Source organism: Pristis pectinata, chromosome 28 (assembly GCF_009764475.1).
Source record: "Pristis pectinata isolate sPriPec2 chromosome 28, sPriPec2.1.pri, whole genome shotgun sequence".
Lineage (NCBI taxonomy): Eukaryota > Metazoa > Chordata > Chondrichthyes > Rhinopristiformes > Pristidae > Pristis > Pristis pectinata.
In genome coordinates, this window is record NC_067432.1 from 13,978,747 (window position 1) to 13,994,613 (window position 15,867).

Below are 15,867 nucleotides of genomic sequence, written 5' to 3' on the forward strand. Positions count from 1 at the left end.
AAGGAGGAATAAATGACATGTGAGCCTTTAATGTTTTTGTTCATTAGAAATCCATCCATGCCCAAGATGTAGTTGATCTTTAGAAGGAACTTCATTTAAAAATAACTACAAGTAACATTCTGTATCCACTGTAATTCATCATGCTTTATTGCAAAGTTGTATTTTTGGGATTGAATTTGCTGTACAATGCTACCAACTGTAAGGACCACCAAATTCAGGATTTCCATATGAAAGCACAAGTCCTTAATGTTCTAGCCACTCTCTGCTTGCAACTGCACTCTTGATTTTGAACTCTTCATGGAATTCAGTGGTGAATTGAAGATTTGTTGTAATTCACCAACCATAGCTGGGGAGCTTGCCTGCTAAAACCACACCATATTAGACCTGGCATCGGAAGAGTATCAATTTATTTCACTGAAGAGATATAGTAATTTTTTTTAGGGATTCAGTTTAAGAATATTTTAAATCTTTTCTCTTTTTTGTATGTTTCTAAAATGTCACGTACGTTCAGTGTATCTCAAAGTTAATTACTCACTTAATACAAGTCAGTCGTGAGTATAGTAGCTTGCTAATGGCAACAAGATCTGGCCTTTTGACCTGCTGCTGAAAAATTACTCTTAAAATAGAGTACTTTCTACATTGTGTATTAGGAGTGCATATGATAATCAATGTTCTTTCTGCAGGAGCTCTGTGTGCAATGTGCTTCTGACTTCATGTCAAGATGGTATCTGCCGGCTGTGGGCTGAAACATTATTGCCAGAAGATAGTCTTTTTGGAGGACAAGTGGCAGAGACTACCATCAGTATGTCAACCAGCAATCTCTCTCACGGTGGAGGTCAGAAGGACAAAATCCAGCATGCTCTGGAGGTAATTATTTCTAAATCCTCAGGAAGAGAGCTCAGAGTAAAATCCTAAATAATCAATGTGGTTCATTAATTGATGCAAATTAATATACTTAATTTGTTTATTCCATTGTTGACATCTTAATTCTTCACAGACCAGATAATTAGTAGAAGTGCCTATTTGCCCTAACATTGAAGTAAATCTATATGTAATTCCAGTTGATGTACTTATTAAGAAGCAAGGCAAAATTGAAGTCCCGTGCCAACAGTATGTGCAAAGTTTAATCATTCTGTTGATTTCTTGTTGCCGTCTACAAAATATAGGTTTGCGTGTATGTACAAACTAGAATATTTCTTTTGATTTTGCTGGTGCATCTCATTTTAAATTAGATATCTGTAATCCAGATGTTGAACTGCAACCTTCCTCTAGAACTACTACATACACACTCAAAATTTGCTTTATGTTCAAAAGTATGTTTCAAAAAGATGTGAAGTCATTTGTAAATATGAAATAAAATATTATGAAGTCTGATCTCCAAGCTGCTAACAAAGAAACAAAAAGCATACCATCTGATACAGATATTAAATTTACTACCACAAATAACTTGTAGATAACAACTGCGGCATCTTGAGAATGAGTAAACTTCACACATACTGATGGCATGCAATATCAATGTTTACCTTCTTAAAAGCTATATTACAGATGTGCCAATTTCAGCATCAGAGCCAGCAAATAATATTTATTTACTATAAAAGCTTGCATTTTCATAGGACAGTGGCTAAATATTGTTTCTTGGAATTCCCTGATCTTTTATGTGATTGCTTGCACCTAGCCTTAAATGTGTCCAGAGTGCTATTGTGATGTTTCATGTTGTTGAAAGGTTATTCTGTAAGAGGATCACAGAGGGGATGGTGTTGGGGGCACTTAATACAGTATCTTCAAATTAAACTTTGACCAATTACTGGATCTTGAGTGAAGTAAGAGCTGGGAATGTTGGGCTATTTTGAGAACAGTCTGGTCCCGGGATCTGATTTGCAACTGAAGACCAGGTCTAGGTTTTTGTTTATTCAATGAGGTGATAAAAATAACTTCAAAGAATCGAAGTTGCTCTATCATTGACTTTGCCAGTCTTGCTCCTCTATTTCTGAGCTGCTGTAGATTTTGGCAGATTTAGCAACTTAATCAGATTCTGAAAATTGTAATCAGTCAGAGTGCTGTGGATAGTGACACTGCTGAACTCCTGGAATTTTAATCTGTGAATATGTTGTGCACAGTATGACTCTGGGTTTTACCATAAGGATGAAGCTTGAGTTCCTAATCCAGACTAGAAATCCAGGAAACTGAGATTCAAGTGACCCAAAGAAAAGGCCAGATTTGTGGTTTATCTTGAATCTATTTCATAAATAGGTTGGGTCAGGTTAGTGATTTATTCCTCTGAATTATTCAGTGATTTTGTGGATGTATAATTTGTATCCCTATGTATTCTATTGGGCCTGTGGTCTAGATGACGCTAGTTTGGCATTTTCTTTTAAAGAAAATGCCAAGGGGCCTGGATTTTGGATCCTATCAAACTGCTTTTCTGAACATAGCTGTTTCCAATTTGGATTCTTAAATTACAAAATAGCTGTTGTGATATTTTCTGACAAGATTATGGTTACACTGGGATATTTGCCCTAGAGGTTTCCATTGATTGCGCTCAAGGTTTAAATAATGCTGATTTGTGAGTTGGATGGAGTTACTCCATTTTGCAGCACTTTAACTTCCAAGTGGGAAATATTAGAACATATTGTTCTACTTTTAAGCAGCAAGGTTTATCACTCCCAGTGGGATCATGTTTTACTTATGATGAATGCTCTATAACATTGTTATTCAGAGGGCCACTCAACTTCTGCAGACTGCTGCTCAAAACTGATGGAAAAAATCTTGATATTCAAGTTTTATCACAACAAGCATTTATGAATCCTCCTTTGTTGAATGTGGTCATCATTAATATCATTCACTTTGTGGCCAACATTGATTAACTTCCATTCCAAACAGCAGCATCTTTTTGTCCATTGAAAATAATAGAGTAAAATTAAATGTGCTTGGATTGAAAATAATGCAGGCAATAAAACAAGATAAACTATCTGATCAAAAAGCAAAAAAAAATGTGCAGGTTGTAGACATAAATAAAAATAGAAAACCCTAGAGTTCAGCAGATCGGGCAGCACTATGAAGACAGGAACTAAGTTAATGTTTCAGGTTTTATTAATTTATTATTATTTTTATTAATGTTTCGGGTCAATGACCATTCGTCAAAACTGTGAAAATAAGAAAACGAGAAAATGAGTGTGTTGAAAATTATGGAAGGGGGAGATGTAGAGGGAAAAAAGGAATGTGTGTGATAGAGATCGAGACCAACATTGTTCAGGTGACCGAAACACTCCTGGTGCTCTCTAAGGCAGGGTGATTTAAATCTGTTAAACACAGCTGATCTGTCTGGAGGAAAAGAAATAGAGGGATATAAATGAGGGTAGTAGAAGGAAAAAAGAATTCTAGATCTGGAAGATGCAGAACACAGCAGTTACTGAAAACCTGAAGTAAAAGAGAATGCTGAAAATAGTCAGCAGATCAGGTTTTAGAGGTTTAAGGGGAAAGATTTAGCAGGAACTAGAGGAGCAACCTTTTTACACAGGATGGTATGTATGTGGAATGGGCTGCCAGATGAAATGGTTGAAGCAGGTACAATAATGACTTTTAAAAAGATGGTTGGACAGGTACATGGATAGGAAAGGTTTAGAAGGTTATGGGCCAAATGCTGGCAAATGGGACTAGCTTGGATGGGCATCTTGGTCGGCATGGGCTAGTTGGGCCGAAGGGCGTGTTTCCATGTTGTATGACCCTATGACTTGTGCACCAAACCTTATCTGCAAGACAACCCTCTCCCCTTGCACAACTTTTGAGGACATGGATGTAGAGGGCAGGCTTTGCAGGTGTCAAAAGCATGTAAGGAGACCTCAAGGAGGGAGGACTCCCCAGTGTGTATGTCCCAAGACCTTGTACAATAAAAAAAACTTCAAACAAGCATGTTCCTACTAGATCTCTTCTTGTAGAGATGCACGTGCAGGTTAAGTCCACCAAAGCAACTATCGGAAGATATTTGACCTGTGTCAAGACTTTCAGACTCACTCTCTGATGGACTGCTTTCCCTGTAGAAGAGAAAAATCACAATATCACTTCCTCACCTCTATCCTTCATTTAGCTGCTACAGACCTTGCCATATTTCACAATTTTCTATCCACTGTTAAAGATATTTCAGACGTTCTGTACTCTTGCAAGAATGACTTTTTATTTTGTTTTGGCACGAACAGATAGCCAAGTGTGCATGCTCATTTATTTGCATAACCGGTTTCCCAAATGAATAGGGATGTGGATTTAACTTGTGGTGCTTGGGGCACCCATTAATAACCAGTCATTCTTCATGAACAAGAAGGACATGAAGATCTTAATATTCAGCAGGGGGTCAACTACTTGAAGGGCTTCGTGATGGTTGATGTCACATTCCTGGGGAGTTTGCATCACTCCTTTTGTTCTGGTTTAATCTAACCTGCCGTCATTAATTGAATGGGAGGGGAGGAAAGGGGGCAGGAAACAAGTGTTATCCTTGTCTGCCATAGCTTCTCACACAAAATGTGTTCCAGAGTTTCAAGCAAAGATGCAATGAGAGCATCCTGCAGTATATGGCCTAGTGGAGAATGCCATGGGTACACTGAAAATGAAATTCTGCTCTGCCAGTCTTGGGTATTTGCAGTACTCGGCCAGCCAGTGCCCTACTTTGTTATAGTCTGTGCCATGTTGCACAATTTAATTATCAACAACAGAGACCATGCTTGAGGAAGTTCAAGGGAATGGGAGGAGGAGGAGGACCTCTCAAAAAAAAGGAGGAAGAGCCTGAACAGGAGCAGTCTTCCAGCGATAACTTGGATATAAGAGAAGGAGACTACCTAGAAGAAGGAAATGTAGGCAAGGACAGTCTGATAGAGCTGTGAAGAAGTAGCTGGTGCACCACTGACTTGTCCCAGCCCACAGTGTAACCAAAGGAGAAGATGGCCAAGTATTCTCCTTCCTCCCGCTAAAGTTTATTAGCTTCAGAATTAGTGTAGAATAATTTGTGTCAAGCTTTGGTTGAACTACTTTCCAAAAGCACCGAACACAATTAACACTGGTATTCGTATGTATTGTCCACTATTAAAATACATCAGTCTGATTTAACTCGATCAAGACTATAAGATATAGGAGCAGAATTAGGCCATTCAGCCCATTGAGTCTGCTCTGCCATTCAATCATGGCAGATGTTTTTTCCAACCCCATTCTCCTGCCTTCTCCCTATAACCCTTAACCCGCTTACCAATCAAGAACCTGTGAATCTCTGCATTAAAGATATCTAATGACAGCCTCCACTGCCCTTTGTGGTAACAGATCCTACAGATTCATCACCCTCTGGCTGAAGAAATTCCTCCTCATCTCAGTTTTAAAGAGGTATCTCTTTATTCTGAGGTTCAGATCCTAGATTCTTTTACGAATGGAAACATCCTCTCCACATCCACTCTATCCAGGCCTTTCAGCATCTGGCAGGTTTCAATGAGATCCCCTCCTCATCCTTCTGAACTCCATTGAGTACAGGCCCAGAGACATCAAGCCTTTCATTAATGGGATTGTTCTTGTGAACCTCCTCTGGGCCCTCTCTAGGGCCAGCACATCTCAGATACGGAGCCTAAAATTACTCACAATATTCCAAATGCGATCTGACCAATGTCTTATTTCCTCAGTAGTACGTCCTTGCTTTTATGTTCTAGTCCTCTCGAAATGAATGCTAACATTGCGTTTGCTGCCTTTACTATTGACTCAACCTGCAACTTAACCTTAATGGAATCCTGAACTAGGACTCCCAACTCCCTTTGCACCTCCTATATCTGAATTCTCTCCCCATTTAGAAAATAGTCTCCTCCTTTATTTTTCCCACCAATATGCATGACCCCACACTTCCCTGCACTGTATTTCTTTGCCCAGTCTCCTAACCTGTCCAAGTCCTTCTGAAGACTCCCTGCCTCTGTCATACCATCTGTCCCTCCACCTGTCTTGATATCGTCTGCAAACTTGTCCACAATGTCATCAGTTCCTTCATCCAGATCATTAATGTATAAAGTGAAAAGTTGCAGTCCCAACACTGACCCCTGCGTCAACAGACATTAACACAGACCTCCGTATTAAAGTTCCTCTTAATCAAACATATTGTCATGAATAACTCTAGAAAAACACCCAACTTTTAAACTTGTTGGATCACAACTATATTCTGCAAAATTTAAATATTCTGTCAGCCATAAAAAATCTTCAGTTCATTCCATAAACTCTTAGTCACAATACCAAGAACTTTCCTGTAATGTGCTTACACTGAGATGATCAAAATAAATTGAGCTCTAATACTGGCAGTTATCATTTAAGTCTTAGTATGTACAGTCAGCTGTCATCCAGCAGAAGGCAACTGATTATGTATACTCTAAGATTTAAATGATAATTATTTGAAATTGCTGCAATAACAAGTATTTTAAGGCATGGAATATCAGTGTCAAAGTCTGTGCTACCAACGACCAGGAATGAAGCTCTACTGTGAAATGGCTTTGGGAGAGCATTCAGGGTTGTGTTATTAACTTTGTCAAACAGTGTGACGTGGTGTAGGTAAAATTAGTTAAAGCATCACTCAAGGAATTGAGGAAGGATGAGACTAGACCATGCAGTCTAATAGTATTCCTGATGCTTTTCCTTGAGGGTTGAGTGTGAAATGCAACTATGTGATTTCTGATCAGTGGATTGAAAATGCAATTACTTTCTTACTTATGCTTTTTTCCAAATGATTCACTTGACAGTTAAAGTTCCTCTAAGTTGACAGACTGTCCATGTGTATATACACATTTGCTCCCTTTCTGACATTGAAGCATGCTGAGACAACAAATTTGTTTAAAACAGATCAACTAAATTATTTGCATTGTGGAAATTTTTTTTAAAAAGGACACTTGCACAAAAGAAAACAAATACAATTTACTATTATGTACTCCTTATTTAATACCCCAAAACATTTTTAATTCGTCTTTTTCTTGGATGTTATGGAATACTATAATTTTTTTTCAATTAACCCATTGTATTTTTTTTAAAAATGTGCAAGAAAGGGGGCCTTGGTGTATTTAAAGGGAGTAGGGGAAACTGATTCAGTGAGCCAGGTACAGAACCATTGGAATTTCAGAACAATCAGACAGCAGATTATCAGAGTGTTCCTGTGGCTGCAGTAGGCTTGTGGAAGGCTGATACATTTCCGCTTGCACACTATCAGAGAGCAGAGTTCATATCTGCAGATAGTTATTCTCCTGCAAGGGCTAGCTTCAGACTGCTCTGTCCCACCAGCAACCGGATGCAATTTGGGAATTAGTGGCAGGAGGATACATGCAAAGATGTTTGAGAGCCAGACAGGCTTATGGTAAATACCATCTTGAGGAAGGTCAGATGTTCCAGTTTCAGTTACTTGAAGACTCGGCAAATGTTGACGTATATCTGCCATGAGGCAGATTGTATAGCTGCTCTTAAAGCCTCTGGACCTTGCACTAAGAAATCTCCCATGCATTGCTGCTTCCAGGTCGCTGCTTGTATTTCTCTGCTCCTACATAATATGTCCTTGCAAGCAGTCTGCTCTTGGGTAACATCTATCGGAGCTGTAATCAACACAGCTCGCCTATTCGGTCCACTTTAATCATTGAACTGTCTGTATAGAGGTAACAAGAAAATCCTGGAGGCCATGTACCGTTGCTGGGAGGTTTGTATAGCCTCAGCAACTAAGTTTATATTCTCCAGAGTCGGTGGGGAAAAAATAGCAGAGTGTGGCCACAGATTCTTGCATTTTGCATGGACTCTCACAGACTGCAGGAGATGGTCAGTCAGGCAAGGCACTGCCCTTGATGTTTTCATATTGCATGGCCTCCAACATGTTTTTGTTTTAAGGTGTTCGTTTGTATCCTCCTGTCAGTGCAGTCATGCCCTGCTGGCCAGACCTTTAGAATGACCTCCCTTCCTGTTTGGCCTGACTGCTGCAAGCACGAGGCGTGGGCAGGGTCGAGCAGTTTCGTTTGGATTTTTGGGCAACTTTTGCTGTTACAATTTCCTTTGTACTATAAGTATTGCCTGTGGGAAAAACATGTTGAGTAATACTTTAATAAAGGGTTACGTATACGAGCTGCCTGTTTATGTTTTGGCAGCAGTTGCTGGAATAAGTTGTTAAAATAAAAGATATTTTGGTCATCAGAAAGACAAATTTACTTAGTTAAACTGTATTGGTCCATACTAGGTGGTTGCTAAATTATTAATGCCCTTATGCAAATACTAATTCATTGGTTAACCTTATTAATAATATCTTTGCAGACAATTCATCATTTGAAGCATCTAAGTGGGCGTCGCAGATTCTTCAGTCCTGACTGCCCATATGGAAGTTTTGCCAAGCCAGCTTGGAACACACGAAGTCCACAGACAAATTTCACACTATGCTAATGCGCTTTGCCACTTCCATATTGCAGCAAGCATTAATCCGAATACAGGTTGGGATCAGTAGAACTAGTAATTACTTTTTCAAGTTAAGGTAATCTGTTTTAAATGCAAATTGACAGTTCCAACGAAAGTAACTTTGAGGTTAAAAATTTCATGAGACGGTTTTTAAAAAACCCACTTATGTGGGGGAGGATTGAAAGTCCTGCAATCAGTTTTTTTTGGGCCAAGACACAAAGTTCCCTCCTGGTGATGTTTATCTTCAATGACTTTGAAGAGGCTGAGGCCCTAGTTTCCACTCAAGTGGGAGCTTAATTTAAACCCAAAAGCTGCAATCTGGTGATTTATGCAGCAATGTAATTTGGGAAGATGTCATCCTGGTGTGAAATCTGCCAGCAAAATCTGATGCAGATTTGTCCAGAAAAGGCCAAGCTAAATAATATTTCTATTCTTCGGTAAGATTCTTTGGGTATCCAGTAGAAGAGGAATGCTTTTGCTGATCATCTACCCAGACCTTTCCCTTTCTCCTTTATGATCAACACCTTTCAGATACGACCCATCCCCAACTCCGAGCACTTTGCCTTGTACCACTGGCAATTGTCTCTCATCCCTTTTTACCCTTTTCCCCAATTCTAGCTGTCTGCCTTTTTAGCTGGCTCTGGTTGTTGCACCATTTCAAATATTAAAATAAGACCTGGCAGATCTTCTGGATGTTCCACATTCTCATTAAAATATTGTGATATTCTAATAGGCTCTTCTGTTGTTTCAAGTAATAAAACTTTTTTGAGATGAAATCTCTAATTTTCTTGGAAGTTGTTGAAGTGTCAGTTGAGGATAAATTATTTCTACTCAATGTTTATTCAGTTCTGAAGTCCATGACGATTCAGTGGATTCTCAAAGTTTGGTGGGAACCCACTAAATGGTTGTAAGTTCAGTTGAGCTTTGGACTTCTAGCATACATTTTGTATGAGCTTGTAGCAACAAAGCATCCTGTGTCCACAAAATATCATCATATAAATACTGGTTGGGTAAAGGAAATTCCAAGACAAGATTTCTTTTTTACTTCAGGCAAAGAGCCAGCATAAAAGTGACACAGGTACTTAATGGTTTCATTTGACATGCTTAGTTAAAGGAGGTCAAACTTTGTTTACTTTAACCTACAAGTTGAGGCTGGAGTTCAAGAATAGGTCTGTGGAAATGGAGCCAGAAACCTTCTGTGAGTATGAGCAACACAGTGACCAGCTCTTTTATGATCACGCTGATTCAGATTGTTGGTGAAGTGTGTAGTCTTAATGTTGCTGTATTAAAACTTCCAGACCCATTTCTTACCAGAAAATTGTAAAGGAACTTGTGCAATGTATTGCCCACTCTCTACTTAGTTATGAGAAGTCAAAATAAGTTAAAGGAATCTTGAGGTTAATCGAAAGATACTTTACAGATGCTCTTTAATCTTCCAGTCTTTCTTAACAACTATTTTTAGTTTGAAAATGTTTTGAATGCAGCTGCATTGGGCTTCAATTTGATTTAATGCAAAATACAGTTTAGGTGGAAATGAATGCCTTTCTCAGTTTAATGTTGCATATGAGGAAGCTGATGTTTCAATTGTTATACACAGATATTCCACCAGCACTAGCTGGAACAGCTTTTAAACATCGAAGAAGGTGGTGGAAATTTTGTGGTTCATTGGCTGAACAACAAAGAGCTACATTTTACATCGTCTATGAAATATTCATGGAGCATTTGAGGAAACTCGCAGATCAGCAGATGGAGGATGAGGTTGACATTGTCAGTCAGAATGGATTGAAAGTGAAACTAGACACTGGTGAGCATAGCAAATAAAAGGTTTGTGTTGTACAGTATAGGTAAGCATAATTTAATCTACAGTAAGATTATTTTTATATAAACCAAAAACAATTGATCTGTTTTGTTTAGGCTATCTGCCCATACCCTTGTCCACCAAAGAGATTAGAGGGAACAAGCACAAGGCACTTTTTTTTTGTTTAATGATGTGAAGAAGTTTTGAAAATATTTATAATTAACAAATTGACAGAAATTAAAAACTTTTTTAAAGTTGCTTTCAGTCCTTTCACAATTATTGTTCCTCTAGTTTCAAGTGATATTTGGTCAGAAATCATCATTAGTAAAGTGTGCTCTGCATTATCACAATGCATAACTTAAATTCTGGTAGAGTATCCCCTGGTCATCAATCTACTATTTACATTTTCTGGGTCAGATAACTCTTAGTGAGGCTGAGAGTTCTGAGTGATTTTCTTTTATGCTTTCATTTCATCTTTCCTTGGCAATAGATTGGCCATGCTTGTATTGTATGGAAAGCCTTGCAGCTATCATTAGCCTCATTAGCTTTCAAGCTCCAGGCCTGGAGCTGGATGCTCAGTATTCTTGCCCTGCATGAATCCATGTTCAAGATGAGTACAAGACCTTCTTGATAGAGTGGTCATTAGATGTAACAGTTAAATTAGTACTTTTAGAAGGGAAAGAGAGAATCTTATAAATAATCTTGATAACACTTTTTGAGCCTTTTGCTTGAAACCTGAACGTCAGACTTTTGAATGCGACGCAAAATCTTGGTGGGGAAATGGTGCAAAAGTGGTGGTAAACTCAGTCTGCATACCTGTGGAGCTAGTTGTGGGGCATTCTGATGGCCAATGTTGCCAATTTCTTTGTCATACAACCGGTAGTCACCAAATGTCTGATTTCAAAAATATGGCAGAGCTGGCATCAGATTTATGCAAAGCATTTGGTCAGTGGCATCCTCCCCAATGTGGAACCCAGCAATTCTGACAAAGCTGCAGATATTCTTTGACTACTCCTTTTCCTGAAAGGGAGAATGAAATATAGTAGTCTTTCATTTGATTACAGAATCTCAGTGACTAAAGTGGGTGGAGAACTGGATTAAATGTTTCCATTTCCAGCCTGGAAGGAGTCGGATACATAAGATACTGTTCAAGGAATCTGGCAGCGCATTGATTTTCCTGATCTGATGTTGCAATTGTGGGTGCACCAGTGGTTCAGATTTCGGTGAAGCTCTTGTTAAAGTTCTGACATGCCATACATGGCTGTTCATTGGGAGGGAGTAGGAGAATTGCTCTCTGATCACATTTGGCAGTTATGGCTTGGAATGCCTTCCTTTCCTCTCCTCCTCGCTCCATTGAGTATCCTGTTTTTCTTTGTGTATTGTTTAATTACGCAAGGTGTGTGATTATTCCAAAGGGAATACCGATTAATATATCTATGGCAGTAACTGGTTTGTGCAGCCTAGGATGGGAATAAAGTCCTTCATTATTTTCACATATCATTCCCTGTAGATTAAAGCATCTTCAAATAACCATGGAAAGAACTAAGTACTTGTAGAATTGAAGTGTCAACCAGTAAAAGTCAACTTGCAATTAATGAGTAACTAGTTGATCATTCTACTTAAATAGCAGTGGTGTGGAGTCATTCTTGCTGCTTATGTGCTTAACATTGCAAAGTGTTGGATTAACGAAATAGAATTCAAATGTTAGTGTTGATGTAAAGTCAAACATTGTGACATGGTAATCTGCTTGCTCTGAGTACTTTCGATGGATGCCTGTGTCATTATAGCAATTCACAGCAGAAGTGTGCATCAAACTATTTTGATTCCCAAATAACAATCAATTGCTTTGTATATCGAATTGGATGTGGTTAAAATAATCAATGAAAATACTTTGTTATTTTCAAAATTCCATTTTTTTACATCAGAAATTCTATATTTTAGAATAATTTTAAAGTTCTTATGTGCTGCAGATTGTGGAATATACTGAACATCAAAACAGCAAATAAATGTTTAATGAAGAGTACGTCGTTCAGTTGGAGTCCTGTACAATTTTCTGATTTGAGGAAGACTAATTCATGTTCAATTTTGTTACAGAACAAGAAGAAACTTCAGAGAAGGGATCAGAATATGATATTGAAGAGGCTGAACAAGATGCAAGAATCAAAATATCTTCACCATCTTATGCTGGAGTTCCACTACCCACCATTTTGTTAGATCGAAAAATTGAAGCACTGCAAACTGAGTGGAACAAGAATGCCGATATGCTGTTTACGATCCATCCTATAGATGGTTCATTTTTAGTGTGGCATGTGAAGTATTTAGATGAGTACCATCCAGAATATTCAGACAAGTCAGGTACAGATGAAAGCCCTTAATTTTTTATACATATTAAGTGGAAGGAGTCTAGGTTTTTATATAATATTCTATATACATTAAACACGTGAAACATGTTTAGATGAGCCTAATGATGTCACTTAAGAAACTGTAGTCAAATTTGGGTCGTGACTTTGGCATCTGAGTGCATTAAAATGTGAATTGATTTTTTTTTATGATCACGCAAGTTCTCTATTGTCTAGAATAGTCAGTGTTTTGTTTTCTTTGAAACTTGTGGAAACTTTCACTTGAATCTGTATCTAAGATGAGAAATTATGAATGAATTTTGTTACGTACCAGCAACAAAAGAACACAGTCATGTATAAGTGTTGGAAACTATTTTATTAATAACTACTTATGGTAAGAAAAAATAAAAGCAACAAAATGTTAGAATGTTAAAAGTAAAAAATGTTAGATATTAAACATTAACCCCAAAACTAAACTCTAAGTGTGTGTGTGTGGCAAATTCCCAAACTCCAAGTCCAGGAATAGTTCTCAAAGTTCAGTTCAGCAAGCCATAAGGTGAAACGTGAGCAAAGGCTTTTGCAAAACCACTGTTGACTGAAGAGAAATGTAGAGGAGAATAGAGACATTATGAGAATTCAAATGTTCCACGATGGAACCCATATGACACCTCCGTCACTGATCTCCACTGCTTTGTTCCGAAGTATCTGCCACCCCGAAAGGCATTCGAGACCTGGCCGTCAACACAAATACCTGTTTCCTTCTACAGGTTAACGACAAAGTAGACTCAACTGGGTTATTCCAAAACTCCATACGTGGATTGTAGTGACAGACACAGTTACTGTCTTTCATCCATTGATACAGAGACAGTCAGTCAGTCTCTCCGAACAAATGTCAGCACGTTATCTTGTTGCCATGGTGATGCCCCGCACACGCGCACACATGCACTACTGTACTATGTATTAAAGGGACATTCACCAAATAGTAACCTAATCCATAACAATGTGAGATTATAGTCCCTCAGTTCCTGTCTTTTTTATATATTTTAAAAAAATGAAAGAAAGACGTAACTTCCTCATTGCACTGTATTAATTAACACCCTGATTGAAAAAATCTTGCACAAGATATCTCACCAGAAAGTTCTGGGCCTCTAATATTTGAACATTGTCAATATTATTGGCCTAATTTAGTTGGATGTGTTATGAAAGTTTGATATCCACCATCTTTTTACCTTTCTACTTCCTTTCTCAGCCCATAAAACTTGCTTAATTTTATCATTTTCAACGCTTGCATCAAAATATAAGATCTTAGTGATCAGTCTAGTTCCAAAAGATTATCCTTTTACTACATTTAGTACCTTTTTATAGCTGCCCTGATCTAAGAAACTCCATCTTTTTCCCATTTTCTAAATTTTACTCTTCATTGGTTTGAACCATCTGCAAAAATAAAATGCTTGCATTTGTTAAAGTTTTATCCAATGCAGTATGTGCTCAGAAATTGTAATCTTTGTTGCACATAATGATGCATGCTGATACAATTGTACTCTGTGTCAAGTCATTGTTTTCCTTAGTTTGTTGTAAGGCAGAGTTCACCTAAACTTATGACATTCAGTTGCAGCTTTCAGACAATATATGGGAGCAGTATAAAACCTGGAATGTTTGTATTCATTTAGCCTGAGGGAGTTATCATGGGTTAATATACAAAAAGTGCTGGAGGAACTCAGCAGGTCAGGCAGCATCCATGGAGGGAAATAAACAGTCAACGTTTCAGGCCAAGAACCTTCATCAGGACTGGAAAGGAAGAGGGCAGAAGCCAGAATAAGAAAGTTGGGGGGAGGGGGAGGAGCACACATAGGCAGGGGACATGTGAATCCAGGTGAGAGGGGGAAGGTCGTGGGAGGGGGAGAAGATGTAATAAGCTGAGAGGTGGTAGGTAGAAGAGGCTGAGGGCTGGAGGAGGAGGAATCCAGTAGGAGAGGACTGTGGACAATGGAATAAAGGATGGGGGAGGGGAGGAGATGGGCAGGTCATCAAGGTGGGGGAAGGGAGCCATGGGAATAAGAAGACAAAGGAGTTGGGGGGGGTGGTGGGGAAGAAAAAGAAGGGGTGGGGGTTATCGGAAGTTAGAGAAATCGATGTCAAGGCCGTCAGGTTGGAGACTCCCAAGGTAGAATATGAGGTGTTGTTCCTCCAACCTCTGCCTGGCCTCAATGTGGCAGTGGAGGAAGCCATAGATAGACATGTCAGTGTGGGAATGGGCTGTGGAATTGAAGTAGGTGGTCACCGTGAGGGTCCTGGCTGTTGCGGCGGACGGATTGAAGGCGCTCGATGAAGCAGTCACCCAATCTACATTGGGTCTCACTGATGTACTGGAGGCTGCACTGGACCACCTGATGCAACAAATGACTCACTCGGACTCACAGGTGAAGCGCTGCCTCACCCGGAAGGATTGTTTGGGGACCCTGAATGGTGGTGAGGGAGGAGGTGTAGAGACAGGTGTAGCATTCAGTGCAGTTGCAGGTGTAAGTGCCAGTGGGGTTATTGGTGGGGAGGAACGAGTGAACAAGGGAGCCGTGGAGAGAGCGGTCCCTTCGGAAAGCTGAGAGAGGTGGTGAAGGGAAGATGTGTCCCTCCGTCTGGCAGAACTGGTACTTGCCCTTAACAACTTTTGTTTCGGCTCCTCCCACTTTCTCTGAACTAAAGGTGTAGCCATGGGCACTCGCATGGGCCCCCAGCTATGCCTGCCTCTGTCAGCTACGTTGAACAGTCCATCTTCCAAGCCTACACTGGTAATGCTCCCCAACTCTTTCTCCACTACATTGATGACTGCATTGGGGATGCTTTTCCTGCACCTGTGCTGAGTTCATCAACTTTGCCTCCAACTTCCACCCTGCCCTCAGATTCACTTGGTCCATCTCCGACACCTCTCTTTCCCCTTTCTGGATCTCTGTGTCTCCATCTCCGGAGACAGATTGACCGCAGACATCTTTTACAAACCCACTGACTCCCATAGTAACCTTGACTACACCTCTTCCCACCCTGTCACTTGTAAGCACGCCATCACCTTCTCCCAATTCCTCCACCACATCTGTTCCTATGATGAGGCTTTCCGTTCTAGGACATCAGAGATGTCCTTTTTCAGAAACCAGGGTTTTCCTTCCATCGCCATCAATGCTGCTGTTACTCGTATCTCCTCCACTTCCCGCATGTCTGCCTCCATGCCCCCACCCCCACTGACATAACAGGGACATGGTTCCCCTTGTCTGCACCTGCCACCCCACAAGCCTCCTATATCCAACACATCGTTCT

General features: G+C 39.6%; 1 protein-coding gene across 1 annotated transcript in view; it reads left to right on the top strand.

The window, feature by feature from the left end:
- dmxl2 (Dmx-like 2) overlaps window positions 1-15,867 on the top strand; it is a 127,964-nt gene that overhangs the window by 40,112 nt on the left and 71,985 nt on the right. Inside the window, 9 exon segments of the mRNA XM_052040312.1 lie at window positions 684-867; window positions 8,287-8,325; window positions 8,327-8,459; window positions 10,022-10,050; window positions 10,052-10,127; window positions 10,130-10,228; window positions 12,317-12,556; window positions 12,559-12,572; window positions 15,073-15,078. Coding sequence (XP_051896272.1) covers window positions 684-867; window positions 8,287-8,325; window positions 8,327-8,459; window positions 10,022-10,050; window positions 10,052-10,127; window positions 10,130-10,228; window positions 12,317-12,556; window positions 12,559-12,572; window positions 15,073-15,078 — 820 coding nt within the window.